General features: G+C 38.8%; 2 protein-coding genes across 2 annotated transcripts in view; one reads left to right on the top strand and one right to left on the bottom strand.

Annotated features, from left to right (window-relative positions):
- SH3D19 (SH3 domain containing 19) overlaps positions 1–16,037 on the top strand; it is a 31,554-nt gene extending 15,517 nt beyond the window's left edge. The window contains exons 3-14 of the mRNA XM_009587817.1: positions 1–66; positions 2,276–2,334; positions 4,688–4,952; positions 6,278–6,346; positions 7,633–7,705; positions 8,010–8,140; positions 10,520–10,578; positions 12,296–12,483; positions 12,741–12,793; positions 13,314–13,500; positions 14,430–14,527; positions 15,921–16,037. The exon at positions 1–66 is cut by the window's left edge and continues 53 nt beyond it. Of these exons, the coding sequence (XP_009586112.1) occupies positions 1–66; positions 2,276–2,334; positions 4,688–4,952; positions 6,278–6,346; positions 7,633–7,705; positions 8,010–8,140; positions 10,520–10,578; positions 12,296–12,483; positions 12,741–12,793; positions 13,314–13,500; positions 14,430–14,527; positions 15,921–16,037 (1,365 nt within the window). The remainder of the gene's footprint in view (positions 67–2,275; positions 2,335–4,687; positions 4,953–6,277; positions 6,347–7,632; positions 7,706–8,009; positions 8,141–10,519; positions 10,579–12,295; positions 12,484–12,740; positions 12,794–13,313; positions 13,501–14,429; positions 14,528–15,920) is intronic.
- A 5,849-nt stretch (positions 16,038–21,886) lies between these two features.
- On the bottom strand, positions 21,887–25,230 carry RPS3A (ribosomal protein S3A). The gene is made up of 5 exons (XM_009587816.1): positions 25,125–25,230; positions 23,686–23,873; positions 23,303–23,511; positions 22,599–22,708; positions 21,887–22,053 (listed from the first exon to the last, which is right to left on the bottom strand). The coding sequence occupies exons 1-5, from the start codon at positions 25,177–25,179 to the stop codon at positions 21,932–21,934; spliced, it is 684 nt and encodes a 227-aa protein (XP_009586111.1). The 5' UTR covers positions 25,180–25,230; the 3' UTR covers positions 21,887–21,931.
- Between the last annotated feature and the right edge of the window lie 273 nt (positions 25,231–25,503).

Consider the following 25,503-nt stretch of genomic DNA (forward strand, 5'->3'; position numbering starts at 1 on the left):
CCTATTGGGAACACCTCCGATATCACAGTGGGAAAACCCAACAGTGGTGACCTAGTAAAAAAAGTGGTAAGTTAGAACTGTTTTCCTGTATTACAACTTCGTCTGCTTTGGTTAACAGATCTCTTGTGACTCTCAAGCATTTGTAAAGTAAGTTATTTGAAGGACCAAAGGATGAAAAGGACTACTCAAAAATATAAGGCTTTTTTCTTTTAATTGCGTTCTCTAATTTAATTAGGTAATTTAGACTGCTGTCAGTTCTGAAAAGCACTTGGTTGATTTTACTAAACTTTGATCACATCTATCTTCAGTTTTCTGTATTTGGCAGCTGGAATCAGGATATCCTACAATTCAGTTTCAAAAGCACTGCAAAGCGGTTCAAAGTCCAATGAGATTTACATGGTGAAATATTGTCAAAGTTCTTTAGAAATGTATTTTTTTACCTTCACACACACAGTACCTCTCAGTGGCTGTGCTAATTTCCAGGCAGAGGAAACTATTCTGTAGATGAATGAAGCTTGCTTTTTCCAGCTCCTTCCTTCTAGTTGTTTTCTACTGGTCCTGTCAGAGCCTGAGTAGAACCATCTATTTTGGAAAGTAAGGCTCTGCTCCTCGCTCCTGAGCACATAGTAACGGTAGACATTGTAGCTGTGTATTCTATACACCCTTTGATACAGATTTACAAAAGGGAATTAAAATAAACTAGAAAACGATAATAGAATTTCCAAATATTGAGTGCTTGATGACAAGAATGGCAGAGAATCTTGTGGAAACCACAGGCAGCAAAAAGATCAAATCAAACCAAATCAAAAGCCCTCACTAGATGGACAGCTACCAACAAATGTCTTTGTGGCTACCTTTGCTAATAGGATAAAGGGGTTTTTAAATGTCATGATTGAAGAGGCTGTTCATAGAGGTCCCATCTTTTCTGGATAATGCTGAAAAAATAATTTCCAATACAAGACGTTAAATAACATTTCATACAATACAACCCCAAAACTTTTACAATGTCATCCAGGTTATTGTGACAGGCATGTCACAGCTTCCGAGGATTTTTTTAAGAAAAAGACTGCATCAAATCCACTGAAACATTTAAATCTTATCTTTGGAAAGATAAGAACTTCTGTGCTTCTAAAACTAGTATTGTTTGTCAATGGAAGTGATTAACCAGCAACGGTAAAGTTGTTGACGATAAGCAGCAGTTGGCACAGATTTCTTCCTTTTCACACAGAAGAGGAAAATTTTTGATATGAGGATAACATCCCCATCTGAAAGTGGCAGGTTGTTTTCTTTCTAATCAGGATCGTTTAATCAGGAACATTCATTCAGGGACTTAATCAAGGGTCAAAATTTTGTCACAAAATACATCTAGGTATTTTCTAGGTGGGAAAAATCACAGAAATTGTTTACCAGTTTCAAGCACGTGTATCCCCAATTAAGTAAACAAGACTGTTCAGACCTACTTAAAATTACTGGTTCAAAAAGGGTACTTTTGAACCCAGATTCAGCACTCTGATTTACCACACTGTTCCACAAGCAGCTGCGCTTGTTCAGTGGAGCTGGCAGTACTTTCTGGCACTGGGATGAAAATGAACAGCAGGACACAGAAAGGATGGTAGCTCGTTAATCCATTGCTGTGGTCCAAGCCCTTCAGATATGGCACATGTTCCCCTCTGCTGACTCTGGCAGGAGTCAGGATGGGCAGCTGGGAGGAGTGACGCCTTAATCTGCCAAAGCAAGATTCACCAGGGTTTATCTGTTAGATCTCTAGGAAACATACTTAGATGCCTTCTTTAATGAGAGCTGATGTTATTTGCAAGAGACGCTGTCCTGTGCGAGTTGCATCAATATCATGTTTTCTGCTTTAAGCCTGTTCAAAGTGTTTCATCTGTCAAAGTTAAATCAAAACTGATAATGTAACTGCAGCAATTGGAATCCTACGGGCAGTGAAATTGTACATTTGTATGAGTCTCCTGAATTTGGCTCTTAAGCCCTGACTCCCACATAGCAGGAAAAGACGGCTGGGTCATACCTAACGCACAATTTAAGCTGTGATTCAGGTAGTCAGCCAGGTTATTTACATTTCCCTCTATGTCCAACAAGACTTTAAAATTCTAGGACATACCATAATACTTATTACTTTATTCCCAGACCTCCAGAAACTCTTGTTTTTCCTGTCTGTAGGATATAATTTAGTATAAGAAATGCATCATTTAAACAAGAACATTTTTGTTTCTTAGGCTTAAAGAAATGGCTTTTTTCTTTTGAATCTTTGTAGGAGTTGGATCATTCGGAACAGGGTGGAGTACCTCAGCTAGAACCTGTACTACCCCCGAGGTAAGTGCAATTATTCAGTGACTCACTTGAAAGTGGTGTTTCTGAGTTAGTTTGCCTAGTTTGTCTCAATGTAGACACTACGAACTCTAGTCCTAACTCAATAGGTTTGAATAGGTAGTATGCTCACTAATAAATAGGCAGGACTAAGTTGCTAGCTGATTAATACTTGTTTGTACATTATCGGTATGAGCAGGGAGATTATAGGAGGACAGCTGTTTGGCTCTTCAGCTAATGTACAGTGGCTGCTGACAGTCATTCCTTTCTGCATCTTTAACTTTTTCACCACAGCTGAACGTAGAACATCCCCTCCTGCATGTTGCTGACCTTTTGATCAACAGCACTTGCACTTGCCACTGGGTTTGAGTGGTGAAGGAATGGAGGTGGCAGATGCTGCCACCCTGGAAAGGGCAGATGCTAGGCCAGCACCTTCCCAGAAGCACTGTCTAGTTTATACAGTTCATTTCAGACTTAAAATGCCTGTAAAGGTGCAGAATCAATGATAACCTTGGGTTTTTTATTCTTTTGAACCAACAAGAAAGAAGGTCTGCAGAGGCAAAAGTAGCTGGACCAGCCTTAAATTCAGGTCCACTAAATGCCAGAGACAAACTGGAGGGAGATAAGGCATTGGCTAGCTAGCCCACTGCAGCTATCTCAGTATCTGCATTCTAAATCTGTGGGTTTAAACATAAGAGTTTGCTCTGTTGTGTCAGGACAAGAGAATCTTTCAATTATTATTGTAGACTAAGTTTAATAATAAGTACTCATTAACAGGAAAGAATGTGGTTGTCCCCACAAGGAAACTCCTCATTATTGCCCCTTATGGGCTTGCTACTTTCCCCCGTTCTGTTTAGCATAACAGCGTTCCTGATTCTCCCAAGGGTCTCTGGAACTGCAGTAAATGTTTTGTCCTTTCACTCTTCTGCTCAAATGGATTTTTTTTTTTTTTTTTTTTAAAAGTAAGCAGTAATAATTATCTGAATTGCTTGTTAGGGTTTTCTTGTTTAGTTGAGTTGCCTTACAAACGTATGGGTTGGTTTGTTTCCAGATTTAATGCAGTCTAACTTGGAATTTCCCCTTTTGTCAATATTAAAAATGCTTAGTTTAGGATGAGGCCAAGAAAGGGGAGAGGTGGAAGTTGAACAGAAGTGGGAAATTTTTTTGAAATTTAAAGAATAATCCATACTCAAATAGTAATAGAGAACTCTTATCAGGAGCACTAGTAGAGCACTGATATCTTCTCAAGTGGTGGATGACACCGACAAAATATGTCAGAAGGATACTCCAAAGATGAACTAATGCACATTTGTTGTGGCTGATAATTTTTACAGACCCTTGAGGAATTCACACAAGCAAATAATTATGCTGAATTACACTATATGAGAAAAAGAGAGACAATTGTAGCAGAAACTCACAGTAACTGGCCAAAGATTTCCCAATAATGACCAAACAATATTGTATTTTTGGAATAGTGGTAGTGCCAGGGTTCTTAATAACAGGAAGCCAAAGTTTTATCTACATAATGCTTGTTTATAACAGAGGTGATTTTTAATTAGCAAATTGTTGATTTGGCCACACTCTCTGATTCTAAAAATCATGGCTCGTATGTACTGTATAGGCAGCTTTTTTTTAATCAAAGCTTAGTAAAGGGGATTTTTTAGATTCTTAAATTTTTTTTTTAAAATTACCACCGTCACTTACTAATCTCTGATTTTGGTTTCTAAACTACTAGTACACTAATGAGAGTGTACTCCAGCATTGCCAGAAAACTCGAGTATTTTCACCGGTGTCGTCTTTCTGCAGTAGACATCTGTTGCATAAAAATGGTAAATTCTGCTATTGATGCCATTGTGCAAAGTGGTGTCACATGTCATGAGTTTCAGCAGAGGACCAAAAGTCACTTCAGGTAAGTGACATCCCAGGGAATGAGCGAGGCTGATTCCTGAAGACCAGCTAGATCAGCAGAGCTTCTCAGGGCTTTCGCTAAAGCTCTCCACTAGAAGAACTCTGTCCTGAGGCAGCTTCAGACAAAGCTCTTTCTAAAGGTGGATTGCTGAAAGAAATCCTGCTTATATAGTGGGCTCCCGAGAAAGCTGGCAGGCTGTTGATAAGTGAAAGTGGTGAGCAGACTTGGAAATATGTAGTCAAAGGATCTGTCTAAGGACTTGATCACCCAGTTCCAGTATCTGAAGAGTTCATGTATTCCCAGAGAGCTTCCGATACTGCACACTCTACAGCCCAGGTCATCACGAGTCACGTTTCCTTATTGCGTACTCTATAGCTAGGGCTGTGGTGGAGGATGAGGTGGCAGACTTATTAATATGCATATTTCTCTGATGGTTTGCCCAATTTTTAGGCCTGTGGATGGAAAAATTATACCTGCTCGACCTCCCCCACCTAAAGGTGTTCCTGGAAGGCCACCTCCACCAAAACTCTCTGCAGCCAAGACCTCCTCCCAGAAGGATGCACTTACGCGATCTACTTCTGACATAGCTCCTGATAAAAAACCCAGCAAGTTCAAATTGGGACCCAAGAGAGCAAAAAGTCAAGTCTTTAAAAATCCAGATCCAACATTACCTCCTAGACCTAAACCAGGTCATCCCCTCTACAATAAATACATGGTGAGAGTTGAGATATTCTATCCAAGACTGTTGTTTATAAAATAGTGCTGGTTAAAATAGTAGCGAAAAAGGTAGTAAGGAAGGTTACTATGATGTGGCTTTCAAAGTGCGTCCATCAGTATAATCTTCCTTAGAAAATACTAACAGATAAATAGTAATAAGTACTATAAGGTAATACTGGAGAAAGCAATATATACATGCAAAGTATAGATATATGTGTGTGTATTTTTGTGTTTATATGTAATTTATGTATACATATCTTTAACACATAGCTTTTGGTTTTTGGGGGTTCTTTTTACAGTCACCAGTTCTGAATTCTATTACAGCACGTAAAATGATGCTAAATAATTGTGTTCGTATATTATTTTTCCCTGTATATGTCAAAATGCTTAAGAAAATTGGGGGAGCATTAGAACTTAAAAAGTAGTTTACCTTGCTTAATCAAGCCTGCAAAGAGTGAGGAATGTAACATCACTTATCTTACATTTGCATCCTATTGGTGCCATCCCTTTTCATTATAAAAATGTTTCTTTTTGGTATTGCATGTGTTGTTAGGGAATATTAAACATAAATGGATAAACATTACAGTTAAAAGGAGAGAGTCTTTCCCCAGGTACTTGAAACTGGTCAGTGATCAGAGCTGGTGACTGCTTGAACCAGTGCTGTTGTCAAAAAAAGCACCCACACAACTGGAGCATGAACAACATCAACATTCAGCATGAAACGGAAGCTTTCTGTTGCCTTCTTTTTGATCTTCACTCCTGCATTTAGACCACTGGTGGAGCAGAGGAGCAAGAAAGAGAGAGAAAATTTTATCTAAGTTGATAGTAGGAACAGCTTTGAGATAAGGGAAGCATGTTGCTTCCTTTCTGGTGTAGCCACACCTATTTATATAAGAAACATGTTTTTGTAGATGAGATTTTTTTCAGTAGCAGATCACTAGTAATTCCCTGCCCTCAAGTGTTACTGTCAATGAAATTTTCCTCTCAGGTTGTTTTTCCAGTGCCCTCCATGACAAATGAATACATTTCTGTGTCAGCGTGTGGCTGAACATCATGTACCGTATGGTATGATACCAGTTAGGTGGCTAAGACACGTTTAAAGCTGATGACAACACCTGAGTTTCTTGAAGTGGCAGTTCATATCACCAGCAGTCTGATCTGAATGCCTTCCAAAGGAGCTTGTCCTTTTCCACTGGACTCCTAAATTAGTTACCTGTAGTAGATGGTTTGAATTCCATCGTCTGACCGTTTTCACTTGCAGTGGGAATTTCAGGTGCTTAGAAGTGAAACAAACTTTTCCATTTGCCTCTGTTTCTATTCAAGCTACCTGTGCCTCACGGAGTTGCCAAGGAAGATTGTCTTCCCAGGAACACTGGAGAACTGTCCTGTAAGGTAAAGCATTTTTTTCTGCAGATAAATATTTAATGAGCAAGATTCATGTTGCGTTAAAGTATCAAGTGCTTTAGGCTTTAAAGGTTACACTGAGAAATGTAATATTCGTTTATTAAATCCTTGTGTTTCTTTAATGAAAACAAAACAACCACCAAAACAAAATCCAATGGTGATTTGCCTTTTAGCACAGGGACATTCTGCTTATGGAGCAGAGCAACAGTAATTACTTGGAGTGCCAGAAGGGAGAGGAAACTGGTCAAGTTCCTCTGGCTCACAGGAAGACAATCACTGAGTATCTGAAAAGTGGGCAAAAGATAAGTAGTTTTATGAAGTGATGTACATGATATATCAGTGAATTGGCTTTGACATACGGACTTCAAAGTATTTTTCTCTCTCTGCTTCCACAGAACCTAACCTGTTTTTAGGGCATGACTTTATTAATATTAAATAGCTAGTATAAATTATAGCTATGAACAGCCTTTTTGATTATTATCAGAAACATACATGGCTGAAATAGATTTCTTTGCAATCTGTTGTTATCTGTGGTAATTCATATTATTCTGGCCTTATCTTTGTCCATGTTGGGCTGTTTTCTTTGGTTTTTTTGTACGCAATGAATTCCTTTGAATGTAATTCACACACAGTGATTGTCATCAGTACAGTCTAAAAATTCCTAGTGGGTGGGATAGAGAAGAAGGCTCAGCATTTTGAATATAATTTCCCTTTATAAAGGTCCCACAACAAAATTGTCATTTCACCTCAGTGTTATCTTCCTGTAAGCAAAGGCCTAGTGGCTTCCTCACCCCTCTAAAATGCTTGGCAGTCGGCAGATGCGGTGCCCCGGCTGAGTGTCCTGGGGAGAGTTGGGCTGTGGTGTTCTGTCTGAGCACGGAAGAGTAACTGGTGGCATGCAGTACCAAGCAGCAGTGCAAAACTTGGCCACAACCCTTGCAATGAGAGTTGCTATCAATGCTCCAGATTTCTGACCCACAGAGATAGCTGAGGCTTTGTCTATACTGGGAAAAGTTACATGCCTTCCCTTCCTTTTACTGGCTCAAAAGTAGATTTTGGTGAAATGCATTCTGGTTTACACTGATGAAAGGCATACAGAATTCAGACCCGTAGCTGTGTGACCAATACAAACTGTTGCCTCCAAAGGTGGTTCTCTGATACCAGAACAACATTGTGTCCAAAGTTAGAAAATTACTTTCGGAGTACGTAACAGAAAATCTCTGTTAGTATCTTCTATGATTTAAAAACTACTTGGATTTATTTGTTGTTGTCAGGATTCAAACCACGCTCCAAAAGTTTCTGACACAAGTGCACCTCATGCTGTAGTCCTGCATGATTTTCCTGCAGGTAAGTAAATGTGAATATTCTGGAAGCTTGTTTTACTCCAAGACTTTCAAATGGGAATTTTGGTAGGAATTAGAGCTTAAAAATGATGAGGAAGCTCAGCCTCCAAGGTCTGCATGTAGAGATTCAAATCTATGGGTTTAGCTGTAGTTGGGCCAGTCTTTTAGTTAAAGCTAACTGGTTTATCAAGTATAATTAAGACTTTTTGAAAACACTCTGGTTTTGTCTGTGGTATTAAGAAGGTTTTACTTAGAGAAAATCAGTGAGTGTGACACCTACCATTAACTGAAATGATGCTGTCTTACAGAGCATGCTGATGACTTGGACCTTCATTCTGGAGACACCGTTTGTCTTTTGGAGAAAATCGATACAGAGTGGTACAGAGGAAAATGTGGGAATCGCACAGGGATATTTCCTGCCAGCTTTGTTAAAGTAGTTGTATGTAGGCTTTGTATACATTGCTACATAAGATCCTATTGCATTTGTTTTCTGGTTCTATTTTACTATAGCTCCTGTGTGTTTAACTCCATTCTGTGTTTAGATAATCTCTTTTTTCTCTGGCAGCAGAGAAGACATATCAGCTTGTTTGTATGGTATTAGAAAGATGCTTGATTTGGCACGACCAACATGTATTATGGGAATTACTTTGCTGTTAATTTGAAGCCAAGTGAGAAAATCACGGCCCTTACCAGGTTCTGTTTGTTAACCCGGGTAGTTTCTCAGGGTCTACAGAGCAGATTATTTTTCACAGCTGCATGTAAGAATCAACAGTCAGTAAGACAGTTGCTTTCTGTGCCTTCCCCCAACACGCCAGCTTCTCTCATTTTCTTGTCCCTTGAACTGTGCTGGAATCACCACTTTTATAGCCATGTAGTGAACTAGGTCAGGGCAGCAGTTGGGCCCAACGAAACATGTTTTTTTTCTTCCTAGAATATTTTTTTTCCAGCTGGATCAATTTGCCTAAGTGGCTTACTAAATGGCTGCACAAATGGTTGTGCTGGCACAGTGCAAGGAGATTATGTTGTTGCAAATGAGCAGCTTAAAGCAATCCTGTTACTGAATGTGACACTTGACAGTAAATGGCAGGCAAGAGACAGGTGCTGTTTTGGAGCCCAATAGCAATTAACTGAGTGCCTCATCTTTAAAAGAGATCCAGTATGGTTCACTGCGTCAAAAGCTGGGTCAAATCTATTGCAAGCCTGAGACTGAGATTGAAGGCAATTTTGTGACAGTAGAAAGGCCCGTTGGGTTATCCACACCAGCCTTATGGACATGGAGGAATGCTAAACTGACACCAGGATGCAGTGAAGGTGTATGGCTGGGCATTAAAGACAGTAAGTGTCTCTGTTGAGTCGGGAGAGCTGGCAGACATGAGCACTGCTGCTACATGGACAATACCAAGTATTTGGTAACCATCAGAGAGTGTAGGGTGTCTGTTTAGTTTGTAATGGTGTTATTGGAGAAAAATTTTAAGATTTGAGAAGTGCTGAAGAATAAAAACTAAACTTGGGGTTAGTAATAATGGAACCATGCTCGATTCGCTTTCATGAGAAAGATTTGTTAGCTAAATTGACTAGCTGCTTCTACACAGACCAACAATTTAATTTAAAAGCTCTTGTTACTACTGATGGCTAATAGAGAAAAGATTTTATGTTAAAGCAGTGGAATGAGTCTTTGGGATCAAATTCAGCATTGATGCAGACAGATACAACTTCATAAAAGCTAGGGAAGACGCGTTTCAGATTTCTATTTTAGTTGTGAAAGGTGATTACCCTTTGAGTGCAAAAATCTTTTGTTTCAGCAAAATTAAAAAAAAAAAAAAAAGGAAAAAGAGTGCAGTACATGAGGCTAATTTACTGAGTGAATTCTCCTGTTCATTTGTGTCAGATTTGATCTTTATACAAGATCTCTATACAATACGCTATAGTGTGTTTTACAATATTGAGCTGGGTAGTAGCTTAGGTCTGGACACCTAACAATAATACATGGTTATTACTTCCCATAGAACCTTCAGAGCACCACAGATACCAGCTCCTCTAGCAAGAGCACTGCAAAGATTATTTGTCCTAAAAGGCAGCACGATTTCCTCCAGTCCTTCACATAGGCTAATGAAACATTCTTGTTGATTTTTATGGGAACTGGCTCATGCGATAGTGAGCTGTAACCCAAAGTTCCTCACCAGAGTCTCTAGGCTTGTTGTTTTATACATCTCACAGATCATCCTTCGTGTCACACCAAAAATACAACTGAAGTCCTCTTATTATAAAGGACTTGAATGCTGTCTGTTTGATATATCCGTGTATTGGTGTTCTAAATTACATTTCTCCAATTCAAGTGAGATATGTGAGATGTGTTTTTGATTGGAGGACAGCTGGCTACCAAAGCCCAGAAAGGATAAGTGTAAACAATAATTTTGTCTATTGTGATATATTGTGCTAGTAAATAATAGAGAGCAATTACCAATTGAAAGTTGGGAGCTAAATGCAACAACATGTAGTAGCATCCAGTCCCATATTCTATCAGTCAATCATGCCACAAGCAGAAACAGTAAACCTGCTTCATAGCAGAAAACATTAAATAGTGCTCCTTGTTTGCATGAGATTGAAAAATGAGAAATCAGGCATACAAAACTGAAATCTACATTAATGATGGTCATATATCATAGCATGCCAGCGACTATAGAGCATCACATGGAGGTCCTAACTGGAGCTGATGCTTAGCTGAAAAACAGATTATTTTAACCAGTTCCAAGTTTATTGTAGTTATGTTGCCATGAGCTTGACATGGAAGATTTTACTTATTTTGTTGTCTTAATAGATCGATGTTCCAGAAGAAGGCAACAGGAAAAAAATACCCTGTTCTTCACGATGTATTAAGTGAGTCAGCTAAATCTTATTTTCTTTCTCATGTTGATTTACTAGGAAGTAAAAAGAAAGAAAGACAACTTTGAAACAGGTGTTATCTGTGCTGAAGTGAATATGGTTAACAGTTTCTTCACCAAAATATATTTTAAAAATTAAGCTCTCAAAGCTGAAAGTTTATGACGTTTTAATAAGAGTCATACTCAGGTAATAAAAGCCTAAAAACTCACTTCATGGCTTCAAAAAATTGGTAGATCACTTTATCTTTATAATAAATGTTTATATAGATCTAGTCCCCTTCACTCGCTTTCCTTCCTCTTACGAGCTGTATGAGGAAAGCATTTCCCATAATTTTTCATGAAAATTGGTTACAGAAACTGTGAACCAATCTGATTAACTTTAGCAGCATTGCACTTTCCTCTCTTTGCTCCTGGCCTTGTTACTTTCTTCCAGTATCCTCATAAGATGTAACATGGTAGGGCTCCTATTCATTGGAAAGAACAAGATAAAATGGGACGGAATATAGCTGTACTTTAAGTATTAGAGAAATCTATCTAACCTTAAAGTGTATAACTATAGAGGTGAATCTAAAGTTCCCCAGATCAAATTATCAAATGTACTTCAAGCACTTCCATTTCTGATTTGCAAACAACTTGTACTAAGATTTGTGGGCAAGGAACAACTTTTCCTGCTATTTTTACTCAATGATGATTTATTGGATTTCACAATCATTCATTGCAGCAATTAAAGCAAATTCAGGCAGAGGCAGGAACTAGTATTAATGAGATTGTTCAGTTTGTTCTTCAAGATCTTTATCTCCAAGATAAAGCTTGGCTTGTCTTAACCGAAACTTTATTTTTAAAAGCTGCTTCTGCAACTAAGAAACAGAAAGTGCTAGCTCTGTCCTGAAGCTTTTGCAAAGATACGAGTGGGCGACCAAGCTTCTTACATTGGTTGTATGCTATGATGCTACAGAAAGAATTAAAGCCTATTATGACTTTTATCCAGCGTAGTATTTCTGACAAATCAAAAATCTTCTTAGAGTAATTTCTTAAATTTATTTTAACAGTTTCTTAAATTATTAAATCCATTTAAGTGAGGAAAAAAATTAATTTGTTTTTTCAGTATTATACTAAATTATGTAAAATTTATCAGATGCATTGATGTTTCTTTCTTTGATAGGTAATTTATTTCCTCATGCCTGGGATAGATTTTACAGAATAGTTTTTGTCAAAGTAGATAAAAACTAGTTTCCCCCTATGAAACTTCCATGTATTTGGGATTTGGGACAAATACACATCACCCACCCCCCACCCATGTTTGCATCTAAATTGGATGCCAGCTCAAAAAAATATCAAACTCTTAACAAAAGCATATCAGGACACTTACTTTGATATGGGTAAAAATATAAAATGAGACAGCCCAGAAACAAAGTGATATTTTTGTTGCTGTTGTTTGGAAGAGAAATAGGGTCAAAATGCTGTAACAGTCAGGAATTGGGATGCAGAAGTTGCGTCCAGCTCCTCCAGACTCCACACTCATCCTCCTCAGAAAGCAGGAAAAAAAAATGAGAACCAGGGCTAGACCCTCATTTTCCACCTGTTCTATCTTCAGTGCATTCTTTCATCATTTTAATTAAAGATATCAATCCATATTTTGCACAATGCTGTCTTATTATTAAGTGGACAATAATAATAAATAAGCAAAGTAAGTTTCTCTTGTGTTTGTGCAGAGGCCCAAGATGTGTAGCACGATTTGAATATATTGGAGATCAGAAAGATGAGCTCAGTTTTTCAGAAGGTGAAACTATTATTCTTAAAGAATATGTAAATGAAGAGTGGGCCAAAGGAGAGCTCAGAGGCACATCTGGAATTTTCCCCTTGAACTTTGTGGAAGTAATTGAAGATCTGCCTGGAACAGGTATGAGTATGTTTGCAAAAATCTTCAAAACCATGGTTTTGTACTGCATGCATATGGGAGAAAAGTCCAAAAGGACAATGAATGTGGGAAGGAGGTAGAAAGGGAGAAAAGACAGATTAAAAAAAAAAAAAAAAAGAAATAGTGGGACTTCTTAGGAAGTTATTCTTAATAATCACTTTAAGTATCTAAAATCTCTATCATCAGAAATGTTTTGAATAGTCATTGCTGCTATTCTAAGTTGTCCTTTACTTATGTAGGTACAGGAGCAGCACTGAAGAACAAGGTGGACGTTTCTTCTTCCCTTCCTCAGGTAATAAAATTTTATAGGTGAGGGACAGAATTTACATAGCAGTTTCATAGATTTACATAGACTTTCTATTATAACGTCAGATTAGCTGTGCAACTTTAAACCTGAACGTAACACAACTCCCACAGCACACAATGCTGCATGGTCACATCTTGAATTCTGACAGTTGGCCTAAACTGATTGAATTCATAGCTTCTGGCAAATTAACATAAGTAAATTTTTATCCTTTGTGCTTAAGCAAATTCTTGTTAGCTCTATTTTAAGTATTGCTGCAGTGGTCTAATTTTGAATTTATTAATCCTGTCCCCTGCCACCAATGATAAAAAGGAATGCGTTTGAGCCTAGATGAAATTCTGTGGTAATTGCTGAAATGCCATTCTAGTCTACATCTGCAGTGACACTATTGTATGAGAGAAAGTCAGGACACCCGTGTTCTGTACAGCTGCTTTCACCAGTATCCGTCAGCTTATGGGCTCCATTAACGCTGCTAAAATTAATGCATTTCTTCTGGTCACTTGAATAGAACAACAGACGATCAGTAGAGTGGTGTGAAGCACTTCATGATTTTACAGCAGAAACCAAAGACGATTTGTCCTTCAAAAAGGGAGACTACATCCAAATACTGGAGCAAGTAGATGCAGAGTGGTATAGAGGAAGACTGAATGAAAAGGAGGGGATTTTCCCAGCAGTTTTTGTTCAGACCTGCTCAGGTACAGTGCTCCTACTAGATGGCAATTCATTATTCCTTGGGTTGTGACAGTCACAACAGAGTTCTGGGAGAACCCAACTATTCCATTAAATTAATAAGCCACACACCACCACAGTCCTTAATATCCTAAAGCTAAACTAAGCATTGAACCACCCTCTCTAATAATGGCAATATAATGCTCCAGTCAGTAAGTAATCTGGGAGGTGATACAGATTCTGGGTCAGTTTAAAGTGTGGCTTGGATACAGGCAAAACAGGACCATTGAGCTGCCTTTAGTAGGAATTCAGGGGTACAAAAGATGGGGGGGAGCCAGGTTCTCCCTCAGCTGAAGAGAAACACTGCAGCACAGCCAAAGAACTGGTACAGCTGTAAATAACTACAACTGCTGTGTCTTGGCACAGAACTATTGTAATGCCCTCAGTGTAGCAAGAATGAACGCTGCTTGCTCTCTTCAAGCTTCTATTTGGTCCCCAAATGAATACAGTCAAAACCTTCACAGAGGACACAGAAAATAACATTTTTCCCCCCATAGTTTTTGCAAGTAAAGCCATGAGTAAAAGTTGACCCTTTTTTGAAATAAATTCCACCTAACTGGCAAATAGCGCATACCGAGTGCCACTTCATCTCCAAGTACAAAGAGGAAAAGACAGCTTTTATTAGATACTGCCATTGGAAAGTTCAAGTAAGTGAACTTTAAATTTAGTCTTCTTAAAAGCAGAACCACAAGAATGTGTTAGTACTATAAAATGAACTGGTGTCGTAGCAATTTTTATTCCATTAGGACAGGGAATTTGCTAAGTAGCAGTAGTATTGCTGGACACCCTGTAGCACACTAGTGGGGAGAAAACACGAGAATGACAGGAAACTTCTCCAGAAACAGAGATTTATTTCACTCCAATCCAAATAACTTGTCTTGTCCACATTCTGCAGCCAGGGTAGAACTGTCACAGTCTCTAGGAGGGAAGAAAGGAAAAGCCAAAGCTCTTTATGATTTTCATGGAGAAAATGAAGATGAGCTTTCCTTCAAAGTAAGTACCTCTCTTCTTAGCCCAATTTTCCAAAAGGTCTTATGCTCCTAAGAATGCTAAAAAAAAAAAAAGATTTCTCCACTGTGAAAACAGGCTTTGAACAGGAAAGAACAAAGCACATACAACCTACTGTTGTATATATAGATATTAACACATCTGATAAATGGCCTCTCTCAAAAAAATTTTTGCCCTTACCACTTCTGTTTCACATTGGCAAAATCTTTACTGAAGACATTGAAAAGAGGTCAGGAATTGCAGAATTCCTCTGGCTTCTCTGATCCAGTAAACATGACAAGACAAACAAACCTCATTTTGCAGTACATGCAGTTCTTGATGGTCAAGGGAGCCTCTTTTTTAACTAGAAAGACAGCAACGAGAAGGAGGATAATAGTGAGAGTGCCAGTGCTACAGCAGTGATGCCTCTAAGGGACACCTAGTACAGCAAAATCTAAAAGTTTGGCAGTACAGTACACAGTTGCCATGGGAGCAAGGGGAGAAATGAAATACTTGCTGGATGCCCAGATAATATTAAGAAGCATGAACAAGAAACAGTGTGCCCTTGTAGATTCAAAGTCATGATTTAGGTTAACTGTGTCCTCAAAAGCAAGTTTCTGAGAAACAGCAGACTTTCACAGCAGGCCCCAAATTGTGTCTATCAGCTGGAACACGCTATTTTCTCTTTCTAAAGCTAGCAAAATAATTAGTTTCAGCATTAGCAGCTTTTAATGCGAAAAGGATAGATAATTCTTTAAAGCAGAAAAGGGGAACGGAGGTACTGGAAGAAAGGCCAGGGCCATGACAGTACTTAGATGAAGTGTGTGGCATGGGATGATGAAAACAGGAACAAGGATCAAATACAGGAGCTGCAGTTTATTTTAAACAGCTGCACTGAGCTACGTAGATGATTGCTTTCCTTTCTGGGAAAGGAAAGTTTCTAAAGGAAAGAGGAAAGTATTGGGACTAAATTCTTAAAAAAAAAAACCAACCAACACCAAAAAAAATGCACGCAGGCTTTGAAGCATTTGAAGAAAAGAAACCATCATAACAGAGCAGGGAAATGCACACAAATAACAAGTAAGGCAGGGGGCCTGTGAGCCAGCTCTCCAACGTACCTACTGACCTAGAGAGCTTAAGCAACGCAAGAAGTTATCCAGCAGTGCTATTTTTTTCCTTCTGAAAGGTGGTGATTTTTCAGCATAGACAAGTATTTACCCTAAGAGAAGCTTCAGCTGGTTTTGGCAAACAATCTTGAAGAGATGTAACCAACAGAAGAGACTGGCCACATCCTACTTCTCTTCTATTTGATTGATATTAATTGCTTCTGAATAACATCAGCTATGCATGCATTAACATTGCACAGTAAGCTGTACTCATGTTACTCCTTCTCTTACAGGCAGGTGATACAATAACAGAGCTGGAATCTGTAGATGAGGACTGGATGAGTGGAGAGATACAAGGAAAGTCTGGGATATTTCCCAAGAACTTTGTTCAGATTTTAAAAACACCATGAAGTGTTGCCTCTCTTCATACTCCCTGTTTTCTATCCTTAAGGCACAGCAAAGACATCAACATGTTTTGACTATCAATGTTTTGCACTACTTTTTCTAGACAGTCATACTAGTGTCTTGAAGTCAAATAAGAAAATTTTAGTCTTTTGTGACAGTGTAGGTAGTCATGCTTCATGAATGCTCTGAGAGCAAATAAAAGCAGGCAGGATTTTTAGCTGTTTCCAACTAGGGAAATACTGTGGTGCAACACCATTTTAACTTAAATAGCATTCTAGTATGTTTACTATCTGGTATTACATTTATCATGCACAAAGTCTGCATAAAGTAAGCTTCTTTGGGCTTCTTCAAAAACTTTTTTAAATCCAAATTTTAAAAATTGTTTTTAAGATATAATTACAGCACTCAGTATGTAGATCAAGTTTGATATTCAGGTTTCATTACTGCTTGACTTCCACATTAGTAGTAGAATCCACTTGTTTTATGACTTAGAGGATAAGGAAGATAACAGATATTTCGTAGTAGAAAAGTATCAAATCTAATACTGGTAAGAGGGAAAACTCAAAAGCAAATCCTTGTGTAGTATTCTTCTATTTTTAGCCCAAGCTGCTCATACAGGAATATCGCAAAAGTAAAACCTAAGTATTTTGCCTCTTAACAAATAATGTTCAAATTGGTATGAATCATCTTAGACCTTCCTCCCTTCCCCCAAAATCCTTTCCAGATACAGGTTTAGATTTGTCTGCTGTTCTTCAAGCACCATCATACCCTTCTTTCCCAGCTGAAGTTAGTTGTGGCAGACAGGGTTTACCGAGCTCTCTCAGATCCCCTCTGTGCAGTAGCTGCATTATTCCAACTATTTGCCCCTCCACCCCCTTCATGTAAGTGGAAAGCCAGTCCTCACTCAGTCTGTATTTCATTTCTCACTCAAGCACTGGAACATACTTCAGTAACACTATTCCTATCCTTAACATGAAGGATATTATACAGCCTTGGTTTTAGCTTTCAGCAGACATGGGATTAGTTTTCAGTTTGTTACCACATACCAACTATGCTGAGCATCATTATAAATGGTCTGTCGAGGCCTTAAGGAAAACACCCCTGGCAAGAAGTTACTTCAAGAAGCTCTAACAAAATCATTTAGTAAAAAGCAGCAGTGTGACCTGAACGACAAACTAAGACAGACATGATTGAGGTAGCTTCACATTATAGGACCTTCTGGTAGTAAATTCCTTTTTGCAACACTTGGCTTCTGATAAAATAGTTAAATGCATCTCAATTAACTGCTAACTTCATCAGACTGGAATAGAAAAACTTATGCTGCACTTGGCTCTTTCATTGCTGACAGTGTTCCATCATTTTTGTACTATCTAGCAAAAAGGAACCAGTAAGCTGTAAGCATGAGTCATTACTTCAGAGAGATGCAGGTCACCAGGTATCAAGATATCCTTACAAGACTTTTCTTTGTGGATCTGGAAGTTCAGGTTGCAAAAGGGCCAACAGTTGAGTGGCAGATGGAGACTGGAAACTAGAATCATCATGATTGACCTTGAGAGTTTTGACTCAGTCATGTGTCTACTTACAACTTTATCGATATGAGGTCCAAGTATTATGGAACAAATATCTACTGCTACAAAAGATCGGGGTGCATCTAAATTGGTGTCTAAGCAAGCTGGTGAGGTAGCCCTCCCCTCCCCGTGCACTGCACTTTGGTTACCGTCACAGCAGGCAGAAGCAAGCTTACAGCCAAAACTGAGCTGAAGGACTCCCCCGCAGCAGGGAACAGGCATCCAGTCTTGGTAGCAGACTGTAGCTTGCCTGAAGTGAGCCCAAGAAGCTCAGACATGTCCTCGACACCATTTTGCTCTGCAGAGTCACTATTATGCCACAGTACTTGATAGACACAGGCGTTAGCCCTCCATTTTTTTTTTCACTAGAAGCTTCATGAACGTGAAGTGGTGTATATTTAAACTGCACCAATACCATTCACACAGCTGGGGGATGAAGATCACACACAGTTTTAATGAGCCAAGAACTGGGTTTCTACTTTCGTTAAGGGGATTAACATTATAAAAACAATTATAAATCATGCACTATTCTAGAGAGGTGGAAACATGACAATTTATACAGCTATTATTCAGTTTTACTATCCCCAACAAGCCTATCTGGAACTCTTCTGGAATAAGTCCACCTCCAAGGACAACCCTTCCCACTCTCCAAGCTCTCCTGCCAGGAGAGGCCAAAGGTTCTTGTTTATTCCAATAAGAGAGACATCTCCTTCTAGAAGAATCCAAGGAAACAAATATAGAGATAGGTAAGATTTCCTGACTCCTGCAGGGCTACTCAGACTTTTCAACCATAAACGTTCAGTGGATCACCCTATTGAAACAAGCTTCTTCCACCATGACCTATGCCAAGACAATTCCTGAACCTCCGGCGCGCACAGCAGGGGCAGAACAGCAGAACCCAGCAAAGCCCACACCAACAAACAGAATACCCAGGTCCTCCAAAGACATACCGCATCATTGTGGTGGTGGATGAGGCTTAAGTGTATGATGTTTACTTACTGTTTGTCTGGCAGTTTTCTAAGATTTTGATACAAGTCTCAAAAGTAGAACTGATTTTTTAGTATTTTTTTCCATTTCCTCTTCCCCGTTTTTATAACTGTGTATTGACCAGTTGCTCTTGTAACTTCCACCGAATGTTTAAAGTCAGTGCCTGTCAGCAGATAAGACCACTCTGCTTTATTCTAATCATCTCCTCCCTATTACGCAGGGCAGGAAGAGCAGCAAAGCCTTATATTCAGAGCAAGGAGTGCCATCTAAAGGCTGCTTGCATTACTGCAGGCAGCTAAAACCAAGTGTATTTATTAAAACTGAAACAAGTTAGATGCTTGGCTTTTACAGGAAGGGATTTTCTTGACTTGATGCCTAGTATCACCATGAAACTGCATCCCAATCATAACATAAAATTCCTAAGGTGTACAGTACATAATCTGCAAAAAACCCGAGAATGAGGTGGAGCACAAATCCTAACTGCAACATAGTTGCGAATTTCAGCTGTAACCTTGAAATTCGGCTAGACCCCCATACATTAGTGTAATAATAAAAGCCTCATTTATCAAAACATTTTGTTTGACCCACCCTCTGGAAATGTCTTCAGGAAGACGTCTTTGTTCTGTGTACAATTAACAGTGTCCTAAATAAATCTTTGTTAAGTCCAGTATGTTTGTTATGGTACCTCTGTAAATTAAGAATGTATTTAACCAATAAAATTTTTTATAATTAAGTCATGATGGCATTTTTATTGTCTTATGCTGTGGAGGGCTGAGCTCTCCACTTGACATGACAGTTTTATGGATCTCATTCTGCTTATATATCTAACCCAACAGCAAAAAAAAAAAGCCACCCCCAAACAAATAATACAATAATATTGCATCCCTTTACGAGTAGTCCAAACCTCTCAGAGAATCCTGATGGCTTTAACAGCTTATTCAAGCCTTCGGACTTGGGTACGTTTCACACTTCCCACCTGCAGAATCTATGACACTTGCTACCTGCAGCAATCAGCCGTCATCCCAGGGTTCGCACAAGATGGTGATCCTCTACTCTTGCTGTGACGAAGACATGGGCTGAGCCTGAGCTGAACAGCAATTCCATGTGTACTTTAAGTGTGCTCTGCTGATTGCTGATATTCATACACCAAGATTTTTCAGCTGATTTTTTGTACAGAGAATACAGAGGATGCACAAAATTTTCCTTCCTGCTTACATTTCTCCATCTGAAGTAATTTTATAAAGCATACATTTACCCAGAGCCCCTATGTGGTAATGCCAGCAGTCTACTGTTCCAAAAAAAGAAATAAAAAAAAACCAAAACCAGAACAGCATGAAACAGTACAACAATTTTTGAAAAACCAAAAAAAGCAAGTCCTTGTTCTTTCCCAAAATGCTCTTGCACTAGCCTTTTTGCAACATATACTCCTCAGGCGTACAGCTGAAGGAAAAAGTAACAGGATAAAAGACACGCAAGTTTTCAGAAATGACACCTTAGGATTTCTAACTCTCGTACCCTACAGAGTACAGGCCAGTTGCAGTCCCTTAGGATTTGTTTGATGGAACTATTGCTAAGCAGAGAAAATACAGCCAACACATGTCCATTGCTAGAAAGCTCTGACAGATCTTACTGTAATGCAGGGCTTGAATATATACATATACAGATGTACACACCTGCATTAAAACTTACTGTAGTAGGTTCAAGGATTTTCAGCCTCACTACACTTACCCTAAATCATGGTTTGTTTTTCCAACGCCAGTGAAAAGTTCTCATTTTTATTAGAAAAGCGAGAGGGAATTTGTTGCAATTTATAGCTTCAAAAACATGACTGACTGGGACTCCTGGGGGAGAATGACACCTGCCTCAACAGTACAGATGAAAACAAGCAAAGCATCACGAGCACTCACTACCCTTCCACTACACAAACTGGAAAAAGCAGAACATACGTTTACAATCCAACAAAGATGGTTACCTGAATATTAAGTCATGGGCTGTTCTCAATATCATCCCCCATATTAAAATAGTTGCTTGGAATCCCAACATGAAATCACACCAGCTGCAGTCTTCGAAATAAATTGGAAAACATCCTTTACATTTGGCATATTGTTTGCTCCAAACCAGAACTACCAGCTAGGAAAAGGTGAAAATCCCTGACGTTGAAGAGTACAGCCCCCACAGGTAGCGTCCCTCTACTTTTCCCCTATCTTAGTTGCAACAGCAACCTTTCATTGCTTTCCTCCATTTCTTCTCCCAAGCTATTTCACAGCTGACTGCAAGAGCCACCACCGCTGCCTCGGTGACCTCCCCAAACAGGTCAGTACCATTTTGTTCTCAGGTTTTGAATCACAAACTTTACAGCAACTTAATAGCACAAAGTTTAGGTTTGTTGCCCAATTCTAAAGAAAACATGCTGATAGTGCAAAATACTCCTTGTTTTAGCCAGAAAAACACACTCGTCGTTTTTTAAGCCAGCATAAGCTGAACAACAAGCAAAAATGTATCACATAACAGAAAAAGCACTCTTAAGTAATTTGCGGAGTAATTTTAAGTGCTTTATTTTCAGAACATAGGGCATTGCCTTTCTACAGTAGAATTTTTTCCCCTGAAGTTCCACAGGTTTTTCAACTGTGATTACGGCTACCCCTCACTTCTGACAGAGGTTAAAAAACTACATACGACCTATTCTTGAGCGTATTCTGCATTTCTACACTGCTCAGAACTAACACTGCTTCCATAATAAAAATTACAACTTAAAGATCTTTTAATACCTTTTGAGTATCAGAGACCAAATCTATCCCACGAGAGGCCCTACCACATAAATTGCAACCAAGAAGCTTAAACATACATATATGAATTTCTCAAGTAAGTAGTCTGATAAATCCCTAAAGCTTCCTTATAATAAGAAATCCTGAAACAGTAAGTTTCTCTCTGTGGCACCCCATTTCTCTCTGTGGCACCCCATTTGCACTGTACAATGCTCCTCTTTGAAGCATCTTTCACCAATATAAGAAGCTACAACCTCTGCACACGTTCCATGAGATTTCTTTTGTGAGGATCAAAATTACTGGGAAAAACCAACACATAGAATCCTTGGTATTGTACTTTCCAATAGCACCTTTCAAAAAGGTGCTTCTACCACCTTCTTCCGCCCATCTTGCAACACCAATCATGAAAAACAGACCTCCAAAACAAGTATTTTTTTCCTTTTTTTTAAACAAAGGCAATAGGTTTACCTTATTAAAAACCCATTCACATATCCAGCACCAATACTGTCCAGTAGCAACACAGGCAACCAAACATTAGTTCTGTATATTAAAACTTTTATTTTCCACCAATTTTGAGTTTCAGACAGACTCTTGCACAGGTGGCTCATATCCATCAGCTCGCTCTACTTTGGTGCCTGCCTCATCCCCAGAAGGTTTTCCAGCACCACCACCTTCACCATGCAGTTCCATCAGCTTGCCCACTAAAAAGAAGTAGTATTGTAAATAGTGAGAGATACACCTATTTAAAACAGTTTTAAATTACTGAATTGCTCATCATACACAAATTAAACCACCAGAACATTTAATGTAGGTATGATCAAGTCTGTTCCAGAAAGCTCATGCAAGGAGATGCTGCTGCAATAACTGACAGAGTCAGTTAAATGAAATCGCAAATTAAACTTTTTATAAAAGAGGTAAGTCAAGAACCTACTACTGCATTACATGGGAATGTCAGAAAATGGGAAAATAGAATCATTCCATGTCATCTGGGACCGAAACATTTTGTCATCATTCATTCCCAAGCCAAAGCCTTTAAACATTTGGCAGCAGTTTCAGGCAAGAATTCAAAAAAGCTCCAGACTAATGATCACTTCTGTGTCAGACTAGGACAAGCCTTTTAACTACTATAGCTACTTAAGCTTATGATGCTGCTTTAACATCTTTATCCAAAAGCAGACACGTTTTGAAGTAATGGCTTCCCACATCATCCTCTAAGAACACTACATGTTTGCAGTAATCGACTCACATTCAAACTTGGGCTTCTTCAGCATCTTAACCTTGCGGACATAGACATCGTGAAGAGGGTAAATGGACTGACACGCCTTCTCTATGTCTTTGCCAATGCTGTCTGGGATCCTGAGAAATCAGAGAGCACATCAGTACCAGAATGTTAAAAATTATGCCTGCTTCTTCACCAGCAACACAGGCTTAAAATAATTCTTAGGAACACACAATATTCTGTGGAAGTTTGCATCATCAATACTACCCTCACGCTCTGACAATTTTCTTCAAGTATGTTTAGATTCCTTGCAATGTTAGAAGGGATAAAGTGTAAGTGTGCTCATTTTGAGAGCAAATCTGCAATGGAACTTTTGGAAGCGAACACCACACTTTGGAAAACTTCCTTCCGTCAGAAGAACCCAGAACATTCACAGCCCCAATTGATCAGAATTACAATTTTAGTCTGTAGAAACATGCATCAAAAATCCCTGGCAAGCCTGATTTTACATTTATGCAAACATGATGGTTGATGGAAGTCAAACACGGTGCAGAGACTAAGAGTATTCGAAGAAAATGGCACATTAGCTTTTCAACACGAGAGGCACCTTGCCTGGTCTCTGCCAAACAGTACGTGAAGCACCAGCATTCCCTAAGTACTCAGTAACAACTGACCAACAAACAACTATTTAAACTGTAGGGAAGAAAAACAAAAACACAGCCAAAGCTTACAGCTTATTGACAACTTCTTTCAGGTCATTGGTTTGGACCTCTCGGGTCATGATTTCCATCATCTTCTTGCGAATCTGTCGAACCTGCTGATGCTGGGCGTATGAGGTCTTGCGGATTTGGTTATTACGCTTCTTTGTAAAACCCACGCAGAAGAGGCGCAGTAGGTAACCATCAGTGGTTTTGACATCTACATGAGCTTCGATCATTGTCTAAAAAAGAAACGGTCATTTATCATCAACATGACAGACAGGTTTCTCAAAACCATGCACCTGACGTTCATTAATACCTGCTGATGCCACTTCAAACGTAGCTTTGCAATGCATCAGTGGTTACCTCCTTTACTAAAGGCACTAGCCACAACGCAGACCTTGTTCTTTACATACCTGCCATTTTTTGACCATGGAGCACATTTTATCCCGGGTGAGGTCCATTCCATGGAAGTTGGTCAGACAATTTTTGCCCTGAACATCCTCAGTTATCAGTTTAAATTTACGGAAGGCAACCTCATCATTCTGCAGATCAGCCAGACTCACTTCAAATACACGACCCTTCAGTCCATCAGAGGCAATTTCTGCATTATGAAACAAAATAAAACACCTTTTGTTAACATTAGAAAAATAATATTCAAATCACATACTGAACTTCCATTTGACGTTTTCTAATAGTAGGTGATGCCACTAGCTTCACAGCTCTGAAGTTTATATGTATCTTGAACAAGATCAAATCAACTCCTAGGACCAAATACTGTATTTGGTTAACTTTGTGAGGAATCTTTTTTAAAGAGAATTATATCAGATGCTGAACACAAACACCAGTATACTGCAGATTCCAGCACATATAATATTTTTCAAAAGTGGAAGGGGTTACAAAGTATTTGGAAATTATAAACAATAATGAAAAGATAAACATAAAAAGTCACATGGGCTCAGCTGAGATAAAGCAGTTACAAACACCTAAGCACAGTCATTTCACAGCTCTGCCTCTAACAACTAATCATTTTAACACTGGCTAACTCGTACTTGGTTTACAGTGACCCTTATTTTACTGGTTTCACATGTATACAGTTCAAAATAATTATGATCTTCGTAAGTGCAACCAGAATAGTATAATGCAACTATTTAGCCATCCTACACAGCTAACCTTCCAAAAATAGTTACCTCTATCCAGATCACCTGCATTCCTAACAGAGGCTTCTTTTACCTATATATATAGGAAAAACCTTTATATGAAAAAACCTTTACCATGCTATGGTAAAAAACCTTTATCGTTCAGTGATACATCATATAAAACCCCTTTACCATTCAGTGATACATCTACATACGTTCCCATTAAGTTAGCAATTCTAGCTCTCGGAGATCTCTCTTTACCTGAAAGTTTCAAATTTCAGTCCCTCCTAAGGCGATGGTCTTTATGATCCTAATATGACCACAGTCCCCTCATCTTCCTCTCTGATAATCAGAATGACTCCTTAATTCTTACCTTTCCTCAAATTCATGAGGTTACCACAACAGCAGTTCGTTAGAAGCTTCAGGCATGTCCCTCCGTATCACACCCACGGTTTGGTGCTTTTGTACAAACAAGGACCACACCGCATTAACTTCCCTGCAACTAAGCTCATGGGTTTAAACAACTCCATCAATTCAAGAAAACTCACTCAAATCAAGCAATTAAGTTAGAGGTGCCTTTTTTTTTCCCCTAACGTCCAGGTTCATAATATCATGAGCAAAAACTATTTGTCAGCAGTTCTTTAATTGAGTCTCAATTGGAGCTAGCACATGGAACAAATACATCTCCCTCTACTGCATAAAACCCCACTACTCACTAGTTCCTTGAGTCCTGGTGACAAGTGTCTTTCCGATGTTTCGGATATTAAACATTGCTGGTGCTTTGACATCATACCAGTCCTTTTTGGAGAAAGGATCAACCCTTAATTTAAAAAAAGCAGAAAAATTTTTTTTACTAGTTTTCTCAGATTCAACCAGGTTGAAATATGAGCTTCCTCCCCATATGTTTTGTGAAATGGAAATGCAAACATCAAAATTTTATTATCAAGTTTAACGTGGACAGGTTGGTAAGTATGTGAATGCAGACAGTTAATATAACCCGTTACAGCAAGGCAGGCATTCATTTCAATTTACTTCAGAAAGACGGAAACCAACTGCAGAAACCTCACACAGCTAAGATGACAAAAAACTATACAG

This window comes from Fulmarus glacialis, unplaced genomic scaffold, assembly GCF_000690835.1.
Source record: "Fulmarus glacialis isolate BGI_N327 unplaced genomic scaffold, ASM69083v1 scaffold7261, whole genome shotgun sequence".
Taxonomy (NCBI): Eukaryota; Metazoa; Chordata; class Aves; order Procellariiformes; family Procellariidae; genus Fulmarus; species Fulmarus glacialis.